This window comes from Akebia trifoliata, chromosome 16 (assembly GCF_017979445.1).
Source record: "Akebia trifoliata isolate Shusen 1 chromosome 16, ASM1797944v1, whole genome shotgun sequence".
Classification (NCBI taxonomy): domain Eukaryota; kingdom Viridiplantae; phylum Streptophyta; class Magnoliopsida; order Ranunculales; family Lardizabalaceae; genus Akebia; species Akebia trifoliata.
In genome coordinates this window covers 3,826,881-3,842,244 of record NC_141390.1, presented here as the reverse complement: position 1 = coordinate 3,842,244, position 15,364 = coordinate 3,826,881, and the positions used below count along the sequence as shown (strand labels likewise).

Genomic DNA, 15,364 nt, shown 5'->3' with positions numbered 1-15,364 from the left:
ACGGAACAAACTTGACTAACGATCTTGTAGAGTAGTAAACTCCTCACGACTCAAGATAGCTCCACCAAAATCGATCCTTGGCAACCTCGTTCTGATACCAATTGTTGAGGAAAAATCTAGAGTACTCGACTCTAAATACTCAAATGTTGGATATAAACAAGTAAACGATTTACTTGTACTATACCCTCAATAAAGATATCACTCACAACTTGAAGAAGAAAATAACACTCTATTAAGAAAAACATACTTTTACAAACACTCACACTTTTTACAACCTCTCAAGACTTCTTACTCACAACTTATTTCTCACAACTTGTTTCTTACTACTTGATTACAAAATGAGAGGACTCACCCCTATTTATACTAGTGGCACCTCCTTAACTAATGGTTAGGATTGTGCCAACACATTCTTAATCTAGTGGTTACAATTTTGTCATCTAGAACTTTCTAAAAATATCTATTAGTCTAGAGTTTTCTACCAAAATATCTATAATTCTAGAATTTTCTATTTTTCTCTTATCTAAAGACATCTAGAGATTTCTCTAGGAAGATTCTAGAAATTGGGCTATAAATAACTATTGGGCTTGGACAATAAATGTGGGCTTTTCCCAATTTGGGCTGGTGTTGAATTTTAACAGGCCAGATATAAGCAAATGACATCTTTTCGGGTTTTCCCGTTTCCTTTCAAGCCTTTGTTGAATCCTGTACTTACCAAGAAAAAATCTCGAAAATCGAATAGAAAGATAAACATGGTGTAAGTAAGGAATCTGCACTTACGTTATCAGTTTTGATTGGCGCAAGTAATCAAAATAGTTGAGAATGTCTTGTTTTTCTAATATAATTCTTTTCTTCCCTTTCTTGGCTTAATTCATTAGTTTTTTGGTAAGGCACAATAGGAGAAGATGATTTAGATGTATGAAAGGTGATAATTTAAACAATAGGATTTATAAGTTGTTCACTTGATATTATAAATTGGATGATCCTTCTGAAATTCTCTGGTTATTCTGCAAATTAAAGGAGATTTATATGTTCTTAACTGCAAATAATGCATATTTAAGATGAGTTGAACTATGATTTAATGTAATACCTTCATAAGAAATCTCTCGATTTATGAGGTTTGCATATTTTTTCAGTGACTGTTTGTTCTAGGCTCTTTACTAACATCAAAAGCAACAAGAAGATACAACATTAGAAAGATCCTCTGAACATCCAATCAAAAGAGAGGGATCTCCATACCACCACCAACCCTTTTTATACATTTGAGTGTTTTATATAAAAAACAAATTATCATCTGAGCTAAGATTAATTTAGTAAACTTAGGATCGGTGCTGTTCATCCATAGGAAGAGGTAATACTTAAAAATTCACAAAACGTATTTCAAGAGAGAATAATTTTACACAAGATTAGAAGAAACAAAAAGATTAACTTTTTAAATTCTTTAAACTTCGAAGGCGATGAGGTATTCGGTAATATTTTCTTGAAACTGCCCTTGACTTCATGCTTATTGGACGGTCCAGATCAGACCAAGACCTTCCCCTTCTTCTTATTCTCCTGATTAGAAAAGAATTTGTTCAAAACACTAATGGTAAAAAATCATCTAAAAAAATACGTAAATAAAATAAAATAAAAAGTACTTACATTCCATGCTATTCAAACAAGCTCTTGAATTTCGTCATCATTAATCACTCGACGAGTTACACCTGCATCTGCATAGTCTTCCACTGGTTCGATATGCTGAGTAGGCATAGTTGGAACTTGTGTGGTTATAAAGCTAGTGACACTAGTTCCATCAGCTATTGAATGATGGGCTTGAGTCTGTGTAGAAGGAACTTGAGGTGTGATCAAGGCAGTGATACCAGTTCCATCAGGAAATGACCAATCAACTTTATACTCCAATGGTTCAAGTTTGCAAAGGAGTTTGAGCACAAATCTTGCTCTTTCTTCATGTTCAACAATGGGACTCTCAACAAGATGCTTGAATATAGCAAGTGGGAATTGAGAGAGGAAAAAATGCAACATGTCCACAAATAGTTGCTCCATCCAGACATATAGTTCATCGATTGATGACTTGTCTTGCCGTGATCCTTGTCTGAAGATAATTTTTCCGACGTCTTCTATTTCATCATTTATATAATATCCCTGGCGTCTTTGTTTAAATTCTTCACAAACCCCAAATGAACAATATGAGTCCAATTGAGGTAGACATTGAGGCTGGAAGCCCCATTTATCTAAATAGTCTAAAAGATATTTCCTAGTAACCGATGACTCCATTAATACAGTATGGAACCAATGGCTGGTGTTGTACCTATTCATCCACAATTCTTTTGCCATTGCACGTTTATTTTTATCTCCGTCTGAGGTATTCATTTTCTTGTCAATGAAATAAATGATTCCAAAGGCTTCATCTAATGTACGAACTAGAGAAGCACTATTTGCATATGGTAATGCAAATATGGCTATTCTTATAAAGATTACCACTGAAAGACAAGATAATGTATACTGAATTTGATTGGTAAACGGATTTTCAGATTTAGGAGTTTTGGAAAGAAGTTGGATGAGATGATCGGTTGGGGAATTACTTCTATATTTCTCCATCCATTTATTCATGTCCTCTTCACAGTTTCTCTGTATCCAGTGGTCCATATTCATGAAGTCCCTGTTTTCCCCATTTCTTTGTTCACCAAAACAGATTTTTCTGATTTTCTTGGCGCACATAAAAGGTATCTTGAGCATTATTAGATATAAGAGAACAGACATAAACCACATACTCACTTGCACCCCAAAAAATACCATAAGCACATTCCTCGAAATGGTATGAAAGGTGATTATGAAAATCCTTCTTGAGATTTGGAAGAATGAAATGATCCGGAGCTTTGACAAAGTTGATAAAACCTGGGTAGGAAAAATGTGGAGCTTTGACAAAGTTGATAAAACTTTGTAAACATTCATTTCGCTATTATGTTCACTGCCTATTAACAACAATCTAAATATGGTTGTTATACTCCCTACTAGGATAGTTACAATCTGAGTCACAACCACTATCCACATTGACCATTTATAATCAGAAACTCCACATCGAAACTCTACATTCTTAAGAACAAGGGATCGAAGTGCAGCCTGTGATAGAACTAGTGCAGAAAGTGTTGAAATCATGCACACAGTTACACACAGAGGGGAATTAAAGAGGTCCAATTCTGGGTTTTGTAGACAGCTTGATATGAAAAATGACTTCAATTTTTGTATCATACTCTTAGTCTCTGAATTTTGAGGGTCCCTTTCTATGAGTTCACCAACAAGGTTAGAAGAATGGATTGGTCTGCTGAACGGCAGAACAGCATCAAAAGTAGACCACAATGCTGTGAGCAATAATAGCATGCATGCCATGATTATGATATGTTCTACTATGAACAAGTAGATAACACCAGTGACCAACTGCATACAAATATTTACAACAACAGTTATTACGAAGATTGTCAAGGAGAGCATGTTTGAAAGGCGTTCAGAGTCACGCTGAGTTCCTAGTGAAAGAAAGAAGAAACTCATAGAGATGCATATTAAGGTAGTGCCACAAAGCTTGGACAGTTGGTCATGGACAGAAGGCATGGTAGTGGTGAGATCTACTGGGAGTTTCGAAACAATTGCAAGAAAAGTGAGTGTAAGGGAGTTGAGAGAGAAAAATCTACATGGTATCCATGGTTTCCTATTATAGAATCCATGAAATAAATCACAAATCATAAATAGTAGGCATGCTGAAGTACCTGCTGCTATGTATAGGCCAATTGTTGGCATTGGGGAAGAATAGTTGTCATCATTCCATGTTCCATTCAGACAGATTTGTTTCTCCATTTTTCCTTCTTGGGATTCACCAAATTTAGTTGTGCTATTCTTGATTCAGGGTTGGAAGTGAAGAGTATGGATTAGGGTAAAGAATCGATACTTACCTTGTTTGGGAAGTAAAGTAGCTTGCTTTCCTTCTTTCTTCCTTTTCTTTTCAAGACCAAGGACCAAAGTGGATTCTAGAGAAATATTTTTAAGTGTTCCTACGGTGTAATACGAATGGTCTTGAGTGATTTTTTACTCCCGCATATCCTCTGCCCATGAATTTTAATTTTAAGATTTCAAATTTTGGAAAGGATTGTCGGGCTTACATTGAAATCGAACACCATAGCCTTTTAGATTTCATTAAAAAAAATTCATGGCCAAAAACATAAATTTTTTTGAGCTTGTCCGTGTTGAAAATGGACGGCTACCGAGCACCCAAATTTAAAATTAAAATTTAATAGTGAAAAATAATTATTTTTGTAAAACAAATTTTATGTATTGTGTCCTCTACAACATTGTGGTATCGGATAATGTTTTTGAATGCCACAAGCTAATCTAATCAAGAAATTTCAATTTTTTCACCTTGGGTAGGAGAGAAACTTTCTCTCTATTTGCTTTCATCCTCTGTACCATATGTAAAATGGATGTTGTGCCATGAGCCAATTTACTCACACTAGTGTGAGCAAAAAATCACTCCATGGTCTTAAAGCTCGTCCAAGTCCGACTTAATTTTTCCAGTCATATTAGTCTCGGAGGCTATGTTTAAATTGCCTATCACATTGACTTGTCAGAGATCCAAGATGACTCTGCTTGAATTTATGAAAATTTAACCGAGTCAACTGGTTTGATGTTTTCATATATAAATCCATCTCCAAATAGAAAAATATAATTACTTAACTACAAATATAAAAATTCAAATCTGAAAGATCCAAGATAAGGATGTGTCAACTCAATCTCGACAAGGGCCATCTGAGTCATATAGTATCGGACGACTCAAGCCGTTAAGCTGGTTTAATTTTATATAAAATTAATTTAATTATCTAGCCCATTTTCCGAGACTGTGGCAATATATTAGGTTGGTGTCCTCATCAAAGAATTTGCATCATGTATATTGGAATATCTTTATTTGTTGTGCATGAGATGTCTTGTATTTTGTTGCGCTATGCAGAGTTGCAAGGGTGAAGCCCGCCGCCCCAAAATTTTTAGTGTTACGAAAAGATCAATTGTGTAGTATTTTCTTTAGGGTTTTCCATTTTGGGAGATTTTTTATCTTCAATAACTCCCAGTTTTATAAATAGAGATCTCTAGGGCTATAAAAGACATAAGAAAATAATAATTGCTCTTGTTTTGATCCGTAGACGTAGGTACATTGCCGAACCACATAAATCCTTGTGTGCAATTTTTGTCTTTTTGCTATTTCTTTTTTTCACATTATCTTGGTATAGATACTCCAAGGATCTGCTTACCAAGGGAGTTGGTATACAAATTCCTAGTGATCCATTTTTCTTGAGATACTCTATGAGTATCCTCTTATCTCAGCCATCTATTTGATAGGAAGGCTAGTATTTGATAGTACTCACGTTATCAAGTATCTTGTGTTTGAAACAGAAAAGTGGTACAAGATTTAGATGGATATTTCGATTTTCAACTACATAAATATGGGAACACCAATCTAAGATTGTGTTCGGTTGTAGAGAAATGGGTATCCTTATTGAGGGTAAGGTGAAGGACATGAAAATAAAGTGTTTATCTCGTAGAGGAACAAAGGGTCGGGATGTGCAAATCACGTGCAATTATCCTTTCAGCCAAAGTTGAAGTGGACATCAAACTTACATCTGCTCCTTAGACGAGGATAACAATTTCCTATATATGCATAACACATCTTTTACGGAGCCAAAGTGCTCGTTCCGTAAATCCTTGTAACATTTCTTTTATAGAGACTCTGTAATCTATTGAAGAGAAACAGGGAAACAACATGAAAGTGAAAATTATAGGCCTTTAAAGCTCAGTTGATAGCTAGATATGCAGAACAAGCACACAATAAGTCTTGCCTCTCTGATTGATTGACATATATATATATAGGTCAAGATTTGTGTCCAAAAATGAGACAAGCTCATAGGGCCCAAAATGGAGATTGAGTCAAGGACTGATTTTTAGTGAGAATGAAATGGTTCCGTTCCAATTTTTCTATGCTTAACAAAAGTGGATTATTAGGTGAACGTTTATGGACCGTCCATTTCACTGTTAATTTGATGATCATGTTTGGTAGGGTTAGAAGTTTCAAAAGGGCCTTCTTTAGAGTGGGGATCACATGGTGAGGGGATCATCCTCACCAAAGATTCTCCATTGATTCATCTTCATGTGGGACATATGAGCATTTGTCATTATACAAATAATTAAAGGTGCAAAGAACTTAGACATTACCTTTGGAATACGTAAGGGTTTTTTTGAAGCATATTCACAGAGCTTGCCAAAACCCGAAGGCAAGCAAAGAAAACAAAAACCCTCTATGAGATTTTGAATAAAAGCATACTACTAGGAAACCACCTTAGGCCCTCAATGATGTTAGTGTCAAGGAATGGAAGTTCTTAAAAACCATGTTACAATCTCTTTTAGAGTTATAGTGTTTTCGCATTCCTAAACCTTAGAAACAAAAACAAATCTTTCTCCCTCTCCACGGTCTAAAATAAATTGGTAAATAAAAGAATCAGTTCAACATCCTATGTTTTATAATCCAATGTTTTTAAAAGGCACAGGAGACTTATGCTTCAAGGGTAGACTCCTTGGGTTAGGCTTATTAAAACCACCTTGAGGCACAATGAAGAAAAACAAAAAATGGCCAAGGCTATGTCGCTGACCAAGAGACACCCAAAAGTTCGCCTTGGTGTGAGGGGTGACTGAAGCATACACTTTTTGGCCGGGGCATATGCCTTACATGGATTTTTCAATTTTTAAATTAAATATTAATCATATTTTCCATAGTCCACCTCTTCTTCTACATTTTATTTTTGCAGGCATGCAACATAATTGGAGTATTTACAAAGAAATTTGAATAGAAGATAAAAAAATACATGTAAAAAAGTTGTTGAATTGATTTAATTCATAAATTAATTTTTGTCGTATTTAGTGGTATGCAAAGAAATTGAAAAATTGTTTAATTATCCAAGTATAAAATATTTCTTTCTTGTTGAAATATTAAATAATAATATTTTATATTACTATTAATCTAGTTGATTAAATATTGGAATTTTTATATGTGGAAAATATGAGGTGATTACCTTAATTATATATATAGGGTGAAGTTCGGAAGCCAACGTTAGGGAGCTAATATTGGGAGTCAAAATTTGTCCTATATGGGTTAAAATTTTTGAATTGAGCTAATTTTTGTGAGGAGATCACAAAAAATCAACTCAATCTAAAACTTCTAACCCTATCAAAAGTGATTTGCAAATTAACGGAAAAAAATGGGCAGTCCACAATTCTAAATCACTCTTAATTGGCTTAGAAGTTTTAGATTGAGCTAATTTTTTTGTGACGATGATCTCCTCATCATATAAATCATCCTTGCAAAAAATCAGCCCAATCCGAAACTTCCAACTCATATAGGACAAACGTTGGCTAACGAACGGGATCCATATATATATATATATATATATATATATAAATTTAAAATTTTCATGCATGTAAGACTTAAGCTTCAAGGCATTAGTCTACCGAGCACCTCGCCTGACCCCTCAACATAAAAAAGGGGCTTATATTATTATATAAAACTAATGCAAAAAAGGACACTTCAATTTTAGAGGAAAAAAAAAAAAACGACATTTTTTCTTAATGCTCTCAAGGATTTTGTTTTCAGCAGTTTTTTAATCTAAATATATTCATACATTAAAATTACCATAGATGGGCACTACCTGCCCCGACATCACCCCCGTTTCGACACAAATTCGAACTCCTCAACTAAGACAAAGCTCAAATCAAAATTTAAAATGGAATCACAAGAAAAAGGAGATTTTTTGGTGTTTATAGAAACACCAAAAGAGCCATAATTCTCTCTATTAATAGGTAAAAAATAGACAAAAACATGACTAATTTTGCAAGATTGGACCTAAATTCTCAGATCAAAGAACGGCCCAACAACCCAAAATAGAGTAAATTTTTTTTTGGATCAAACCCAAGTCTTAATTTCTCTATCTGGAACAGCTTGCAGACCAAAAAGGACATAGGGTGAGAAACAGAGGGAGACAAAGCGGCTCGAGAAATAACGCAAGATGCGAATCTTAAGAGAACAAAAAAGTTAACTTCAATGATGGGCTTTACAGATACTGTAAATCTGTATCGAAATCTCGATCATTAACGTGAACTTTTTCAATTGAACTTGAAATTTTTGAAGAAATTTGCCTCAATTTGTAGAGCCAGAGAGGGAGAAGAGGCTAGAAATCTCCCCCCAGGCGTTTCTTTTTCTTTCCTTATTTTTGTGGTCTTTCTCTAACAGTCATTAATACAAGAAAAAAAAAAAAAAGGAGTAAATTTAAAATTTTTAAAGTATTTAAAAAATAAATAAAATATTAATAAATGAAAATAAATTCCCCTAGGCTTGTGGGAAGTGGGAAGGGGGAAACTCAATTAATGCTAAAGATGCTCTCATCCCCGGGATTTAAGCGAGTTGTTTTTAAGATTTAGCAAAATTTACTTTATGGACCCTAAGCGACTTTTTTCTAAAGATAAAATTACTTAAAAGACCCTAGCAAAAGGATTTATTTCTAAATAGTAAGTTTTGTTCAATAGCTTTGTAAGACATTAATAAGTAAACTTTTTATTTTTTAATGGTCCCTCTTTATTGGCGAACTCACCCCTTTTATATTTACTGTCGAGTTCACCACTGTCAATATGGAACCTCATATCGCACTTCTTGACATTTAGTAAACTTTTTATTTCTTAATGATGCCTCGTTATTGGTGAACTCACCCCTTTTATATTTACTGTCGAGTTCACCACTGTCGATACGGAACCTCATATCGCACTTCAAGAAGTAAGATATGAGGTTCCAACCTGAGATCACTTCAACATTATTATTTTATGGGTCGTGCTTGGGTGATACAAATGGAGACGCAAAGGTGACAAAATGATGTGGTGTCACGCACATTACCATAGATGTTTTTCTGTATCTATGATTACGTGCGTGCACCCACATCATTTTTGTCACCTTTGTGTCTTCGTTTGTGTCATTCCAACATTTTCCTTATTTTATTTATTGTTGAACTCGATGTTTTTTTATTTAATGTCGAGTTCACAATTTTTGCTATTGAATTCACCACTATTTATTGTCAAGTTCAACACTTTTTATTTATTGTCGAACTAGACACTTGTAAAACCGACTCATTTTCAATTTTTCGACTAAAATACATGGAAAGATCAACTAAAAATTCGAGATAATGACTTGTTTAGATGATTTCAACCCAAATGAACCATTCTTGATCGATTTTCATCCAAAATTAAGAAAAAAAATAAAAACCCTAGGGAGTGTTTGAAAACTGAAGGTTCGTATGAGAGTCTGCAACTAACGCTAGTTGTTGAAATTTCGATGTTTGAAAAACATAACTCACGCGAGTTTGGAACTCTCCAACTTGTATTTTTTAAAGGATTTCAACATTCATCGAAAAGCATAAAAAATGGCAACTCTTGAGCACTCAGCCCAGGTACTCCCTCCATTTCTCTCCTTGAGCCCATGCTCCGTCCACCTCCACCTCCACCTCCTCTTCATCCTCTCTCTCTCTCTCTCTCTCTCTCTGTCTGCCACCCCCTCTTCTTCTTCTCTTTATCTTTTATTTATTTATCTTAGTAACCTTAAACAGGGCTGCTTCCCTCTTATCTCTTCTTGAAAATAAGAGTTTTTTTGGTTTTTGAAATCATAGCCTTGATCGTCTGCCTAATCTAGCAAATAAACAAATTAAAGTCTTTTAATTCCTAAAACTAGGTTTTAGATGCTTGAACTGAATCAAGCAATTGGTCAAGAACCCTAACCCTATATCTTTTTTTTTTCTCTCATTGATGAGTTGACGCTCTTTGCAACTCCAATTTTCTTATGAAAAAAATCCAGTTTGAATCATTGGAAACCAAACATTGAAGTTAAAATCAACATTCACATTCAACTATTAGGTGTTGAACTTTCGAGAGTTGCATAGCTGAAAGTTCAACTCTCATACCCAACTATATGTTTTCAAATGCACCCCTAGTTTTTTACATACATCTTTAAAATGTTTGAAAACTCCCTTAAAAATAGCTTATTCTTCCTTTTTAAATCATTTCCGACAGAATGGAGTCTCCGAAACTCAATTAAAATGCTAAAAATCCAATCTTTTTGAATGAAAAAGATGAGTTTAAATGATTAGGATATTCAATTGTGAGAAATGTTGGATATGATGTCTATGAATTGTTCATAAAAGAAAAGTTTACTAAATGGACTATTAAGAGACCGTCCAAAGCTTAGGGACTATTTAGAAAATAGTACCTTTGCCAGGATCCTTTAAGTAATTTTCCCTTTTCTAAATCACTCTTAATTTTTGGAGGTTGTAAGTTAGTGAACTTTTTCATTCTTAATGACACTAATCCGTTCAACTGGTGAGATTCGTGGTTCAGATAGTAGAGATCAACAATTCAAGTCATTGATATTTGAATCGTTGACATAAATCATCAAGAATAACTATTCAAATTGATTCGGTATTGAATCAATATCAAATTGTTACCAATCCAAAATCTTTGCCATATAATCCAATTGATCCAATTGAATCAATAAATTTTTTAACTGACTTTGATCCTATTAATATTTCACTCAATCTAAATTCAATCCCATCTTATCTAATTCCTACAACTTTTTTTTGTGTGAAGAAATTAGGTAAGAAATACATAGGTTTTGGGAGGGAAGGTATGAGAGAGGGAGGCATAAATAACCCTAGGAAGAGTGTTGCCAAGTTCTTTAGGTGAATGGTATAATTTATTCCTACAACCACGATCATAATTCCCATGTTCATAAGTTTCTTATATGTTTTTCTTTTGGGTAACCGGGTATCCTAGTAGACAATGGATCGGGCCTGTATTTCAACTTTGCCTAGATAATAGACCATGGTTTTGTCCAAGGACTAGTCCCGGGGCACGTGCAACGTTCACACATCACAAGCACCAGGTAAGTGAGGGTGCGCCCTCGGGGTTAGCTTCTAATATGTTGAAGATGTAAGAGTGAGTAGGCATCAAAATTTAAATGGGCACCTACAGCTTTCTAAATTAATCAAAAAGCCCACCAAATCAACATTGGGCCTACAAATCTAAATCGGGTGTCTGTTAATCAGGACAGGCCTCATATGGTTTGGATTTGAGTTTAGTAGATAAAACCCATGATCTAGCAAATCCAAGTGATCCATATTAAATATTGGGCCGTATAACTAAATAAATGAGTTTAGCCCAATAATAATCCATAAAATCTTTAAATGGGATTTGGACAAATTTAGCCTCTTAAACAAATCAATTAAACTTCTTTAAGTTGGGATTTAATTGGAAAGTTAAATTATTTTAAGTCTATAAATACAAGAGCCTCTTTCATTAAGAAGGGATTTGAATCACTTTCTCTCAGAAGACAGAAGCTCTCCCTCTAGAGAAGAAGAAGCTCTCAAGCCATCCTCTGGAGACAAAGTAAGGTTTTTCAGAAATCCGGACTCCGACTAAAGAGAAAATTAAGCATAAAACCCTTCTCTAGAAGTCAAGAAAACATTCTCAATCGATAAAGCGCGAAGCTTGGAGAGAAGAAAATCTACAGAAGATCAAGCACAAAACAAAGCCAACGTCAAAACATCATTCTCAGCCGATAAAGCGCAAAGTCCGAAGAGAAGAAAAGCTACATACATCGTCACTATTTTTGTACTTGATTGTCAATTAGAGGAAACACTGAGATCTGTATCTCATTTTCATCAAAAATCAATAAAATCATTTACGATCATATTTCACAAATCTCGAGGTAGATTTGTTGAAATTTATTGTCGACAAATTTCGCTTTTACAAATGCTTATTAGTTCGAATACAACAATATCTGAATTTGATCTGAAATTTTTATTTGATATCCGAATTCGAATTCAAATCCTACGGATGTTCTAAAACTCTATCCAAATTCAAATTCGATTATCTTATCGGATATCGAATAATATCCAATTAGAATTCAAATAATTTGTATATTAAAAACAAAGCATAATTTTTCCTTATCGAACTAATTTTTCATTATTAAAAAAAACTTATTATATATTATATTATTTATATAATAAATAAATAAAATAAAATAAAATGAAATATATTATATTATTTATATAAAAATTCAATAAAATAATAATAATAATAATAATAATATTATATATTATTTCGAATCGGATATTATCGGATTCGAAATGTTAATATCCGAATTAGTATCCGATAAGGATTCGAATACATAAAACTATCCAAATTTGAATATGATATTTGAAATTTTCGGATAATATATGATTTTTCAAATTTGAATTCGAATTGGATTCGAATTTTCGACTATCCATTGACATCTCTAAGAGTGAGCACCTGGAGAGAGAGGTGGAGCTGTAGAGGAGGTTGAAGACGATGATTTTGGGGGATAAACACCTAGGATTTGGAAAGAGATTCTTAGGTTGAGGATGATAGGTTTAGGTTTTTGTTTTTTTAACAAAGAGAGAGACGATTAGATTTTCTTCTTATCAGGTTGAGTTAATTCGAAATCGATCAAGAACGTTATTATATTTTTTAAATTTCAATATGAATTTAATCTAAAAATCTAAATTTCATATCCAAATGCTATTTTTTCAGATCAAATGGGATACCAAATAGAATCTAACCCATTGTCAACCCCTAATATGGTCAATCTACAATTTAAATGGTTTGATTCAAAGATTTGAATGTAAATCTCAACAATTTGAATGCACCGTCTCATCCGGTGAGGCAGGGGCATCAACAATGAAAGATTTTACTACGTAGCCCCAAATTCAGGGTGCATTTAGAAAGACCTCTCTTCCATAGGGGTCATTGGGTAATTTTTCCAAATATATAATACGACAAAAGTACTCTGTTTTTTTCTTTTGACTAATTAGCGATGCATTTTGAAAGAATAAAAAGTCCTTACACGGTAAATTTCTGCTGACGTGGCATAAACATATAATCATAGATTCTTTTCCTCGGGATACATTACGTATACTTTATTTCCCGAGGAAAGAATCTATAACTCCGTATCCGTATCATGTCAGTCGAGTATTGATGAATTTACCTTTGTACCCTTTCAGATAAAAGTATTTTTGCATGAAAGATAGATTAATAAGGGTCTGTTCTTTATAGAAGCCAGCTTCAGCTCCAGAAGCTGGCTTCTGGAAGAAGTAGAAGCCCAGAGCCTGAAAAGCCATATTCGACAGAAGCTTGTTCGTTACAAAAGCACAGAAGCCAGAAAAGCTTGTTCGTTTTATAGCTTTTTATTGCTGGATTCTGATAAAATGACCAGAAAACCCTTAATATTGATAATGCACAAAAAATAATCAGAATACAATAAATATATAATTATACTAATATATATAATCAATTTATATTAAAAAATGATTAAAATAATTATTTTTAATTTAAATAAATGTATAAATTTTATGATTTTATCGAAATTTCGACAGCACCTTCTCTTAAAAATGGACATATGAAATTTTCCTGATAAAGAAAATACCTGCATAATACACAATTTAATATCCACATAACATCCCATATATAATCTGACATTCACATAATATTCCATACACAATCCGACATCCACATACACATTAACATTCAAACAAATACATATTATACGAAAATCAAAAGTTTTGCAATGTCATACAAAAAGAGAATTATAATTTTCATTAATAACAAATCTAAAATAGATCAAAGTTCTTAAGCTCTATCATAAGCAGCATATAATGTATTAGTTATTCCACTCCTTGTCCTTTCCATGGTAACACGAGATCGACGATCTACAGGCTCATTATTATTATCATGTTTAGATGCACCACCTTCATCTTCCACAATTTGTTCTTCCTCGAAACGTAAAAATTCTTCATTTGCAATTGCATGCTTCCTTATGAAGTTATGGAGTGCCATACAAGTCAATGTAATATCTCGTTGTGTTTTAAATTTGTAACGTGACATTTGCTTCAAAATTGTCCATTTGACTTTTAAAACTTCAAAACATCGCTCAATGACATTCCTAAGTGAAGAATGCATATAGTTAAATAATTCTTTATCTGTTCTTGGTCTTGACTCTCTTATAAAATCTTGTAAATGATAAGTTGTACCCCGGTAAGGTGCGAGGTAGCCTTCCATCAACGGATATCCAGAGTCGACTAAATAATATTTACCTTGAAAAAAAAAAGACAACCTATTAATAATGACATTTTCAATATTGTATTTTATCTTTATTTAAAAAAAAAACTAACTTGGAGGAGGATGTGAAAATTGTAATGATGGCTTCGTAATAGTATCGAAGAACTCGTGAGAATCATTAGCTGATCCTTCCCATCCAGTTACGACATGTGTAAATGTCATATCAAAAGTACAAGTGATCATAACATTTTGTGTTATGCTTTTGTGTCCTCGAAATCTATTTTGATGCATGAACGGGATATGTGCACTGATGTGAGTCCCATCGATCGCCCCAACACAGTCCTTATATTTACATAATTCAAATATAAATAATTATATTTGACGTTATTATAAATAATGATAAATGAAAGAAATCATTGAGAAAATACCTTGAAATATGGCCAATATCTTTCATTAGTTCGTATATGCATAGGGACTTCGTTGAGATTAGGAGGAACGATAAAAAATTTTAAAATTTCAATTAAGGCTCTAAGAACTACATGAAAATATTTGTTAATAGTATCCAATGAATGCTTAAAAGTAGCCCTTAGTACTTTATGCCTTTCATTGTGACCCACGGTATTGACAAACATTACAACTTGTTCTTGGATCGAGATCATCTTTTGTCTTTTATCAGACCCCTCCCTTCTAATATGTCACACAAATTTAGGAAAACATGCCATTCCATCATAAATAAATCATTGCATGTGTTACCAAGTCCATCAATGGTGTCACGCACATAATTTACTCCAGTATAACAAGAATTCCTATGTGGTTCTCTATAAATAAAGGTGTCAACATATTGATGTATCGCAACAATGGCACCTGTTACCAAAATATCTAACGACAAATCATCATCTACGACATTCACGTCATTAACTTCATCATTATTGGACATATCATCATCGGTTGATGTACCATCATGGGTGAAAATATCATCATTGGAATCCATAAGTCTGTATAGTACATAAGCACAAATTATTCATTTAAAACTATAACATTCAAATAATATAGATAATAAAATAAACATATTTAACATTTACTACATAATAGACATTGTCAATAGCATTCACCACCTAATGAACATATTACACAATCCAAGAAAAACATTAAAAAAATAGACAAGCAT

The 15,364-nt window shown here is 33.4% G+C and overlaps 1 protein-coding gene across 1 annotated transcript; it reads right to left on the bottom strand.

The window, feature by feature from the left end:
* Positions 1-1,374: 1,374 nt before the first annotated feature.
* On the bottom strand, positions 1,375-3,970 carry LOC147382325 (uncharacterized). Its single transcript, XM_086429416.1, has 2 exons — positions 1,639-3,970; positions 1,375-1,551 (listed from the first exon to the last, which is right to left on the bottom strand). The coding sequence occupies exon 1, from the start codon at positions 3,844-3,846 to the stop codon at positions 1,651-1,653; it is 2,196 nt and encodes a 731-aa protein (XP_086285542.1). The 5' UTR covers positions 3,847-3,970; the 3' UTR covers positions 1,375-1,551; positions 1,639-1,650.
* Between the last annotated feature and the right edge of the window lie 11,394 nt (positions 3,971-15,364).

Coding starts and splice junctions, on each gene's coding strand:
- LOC147382325 (XM_086429416.1), bottom strand. CDS start 3,846: ATGGAGAAACAAATCTGTCTGAATGGAACATGGAATGATGACAACTAT.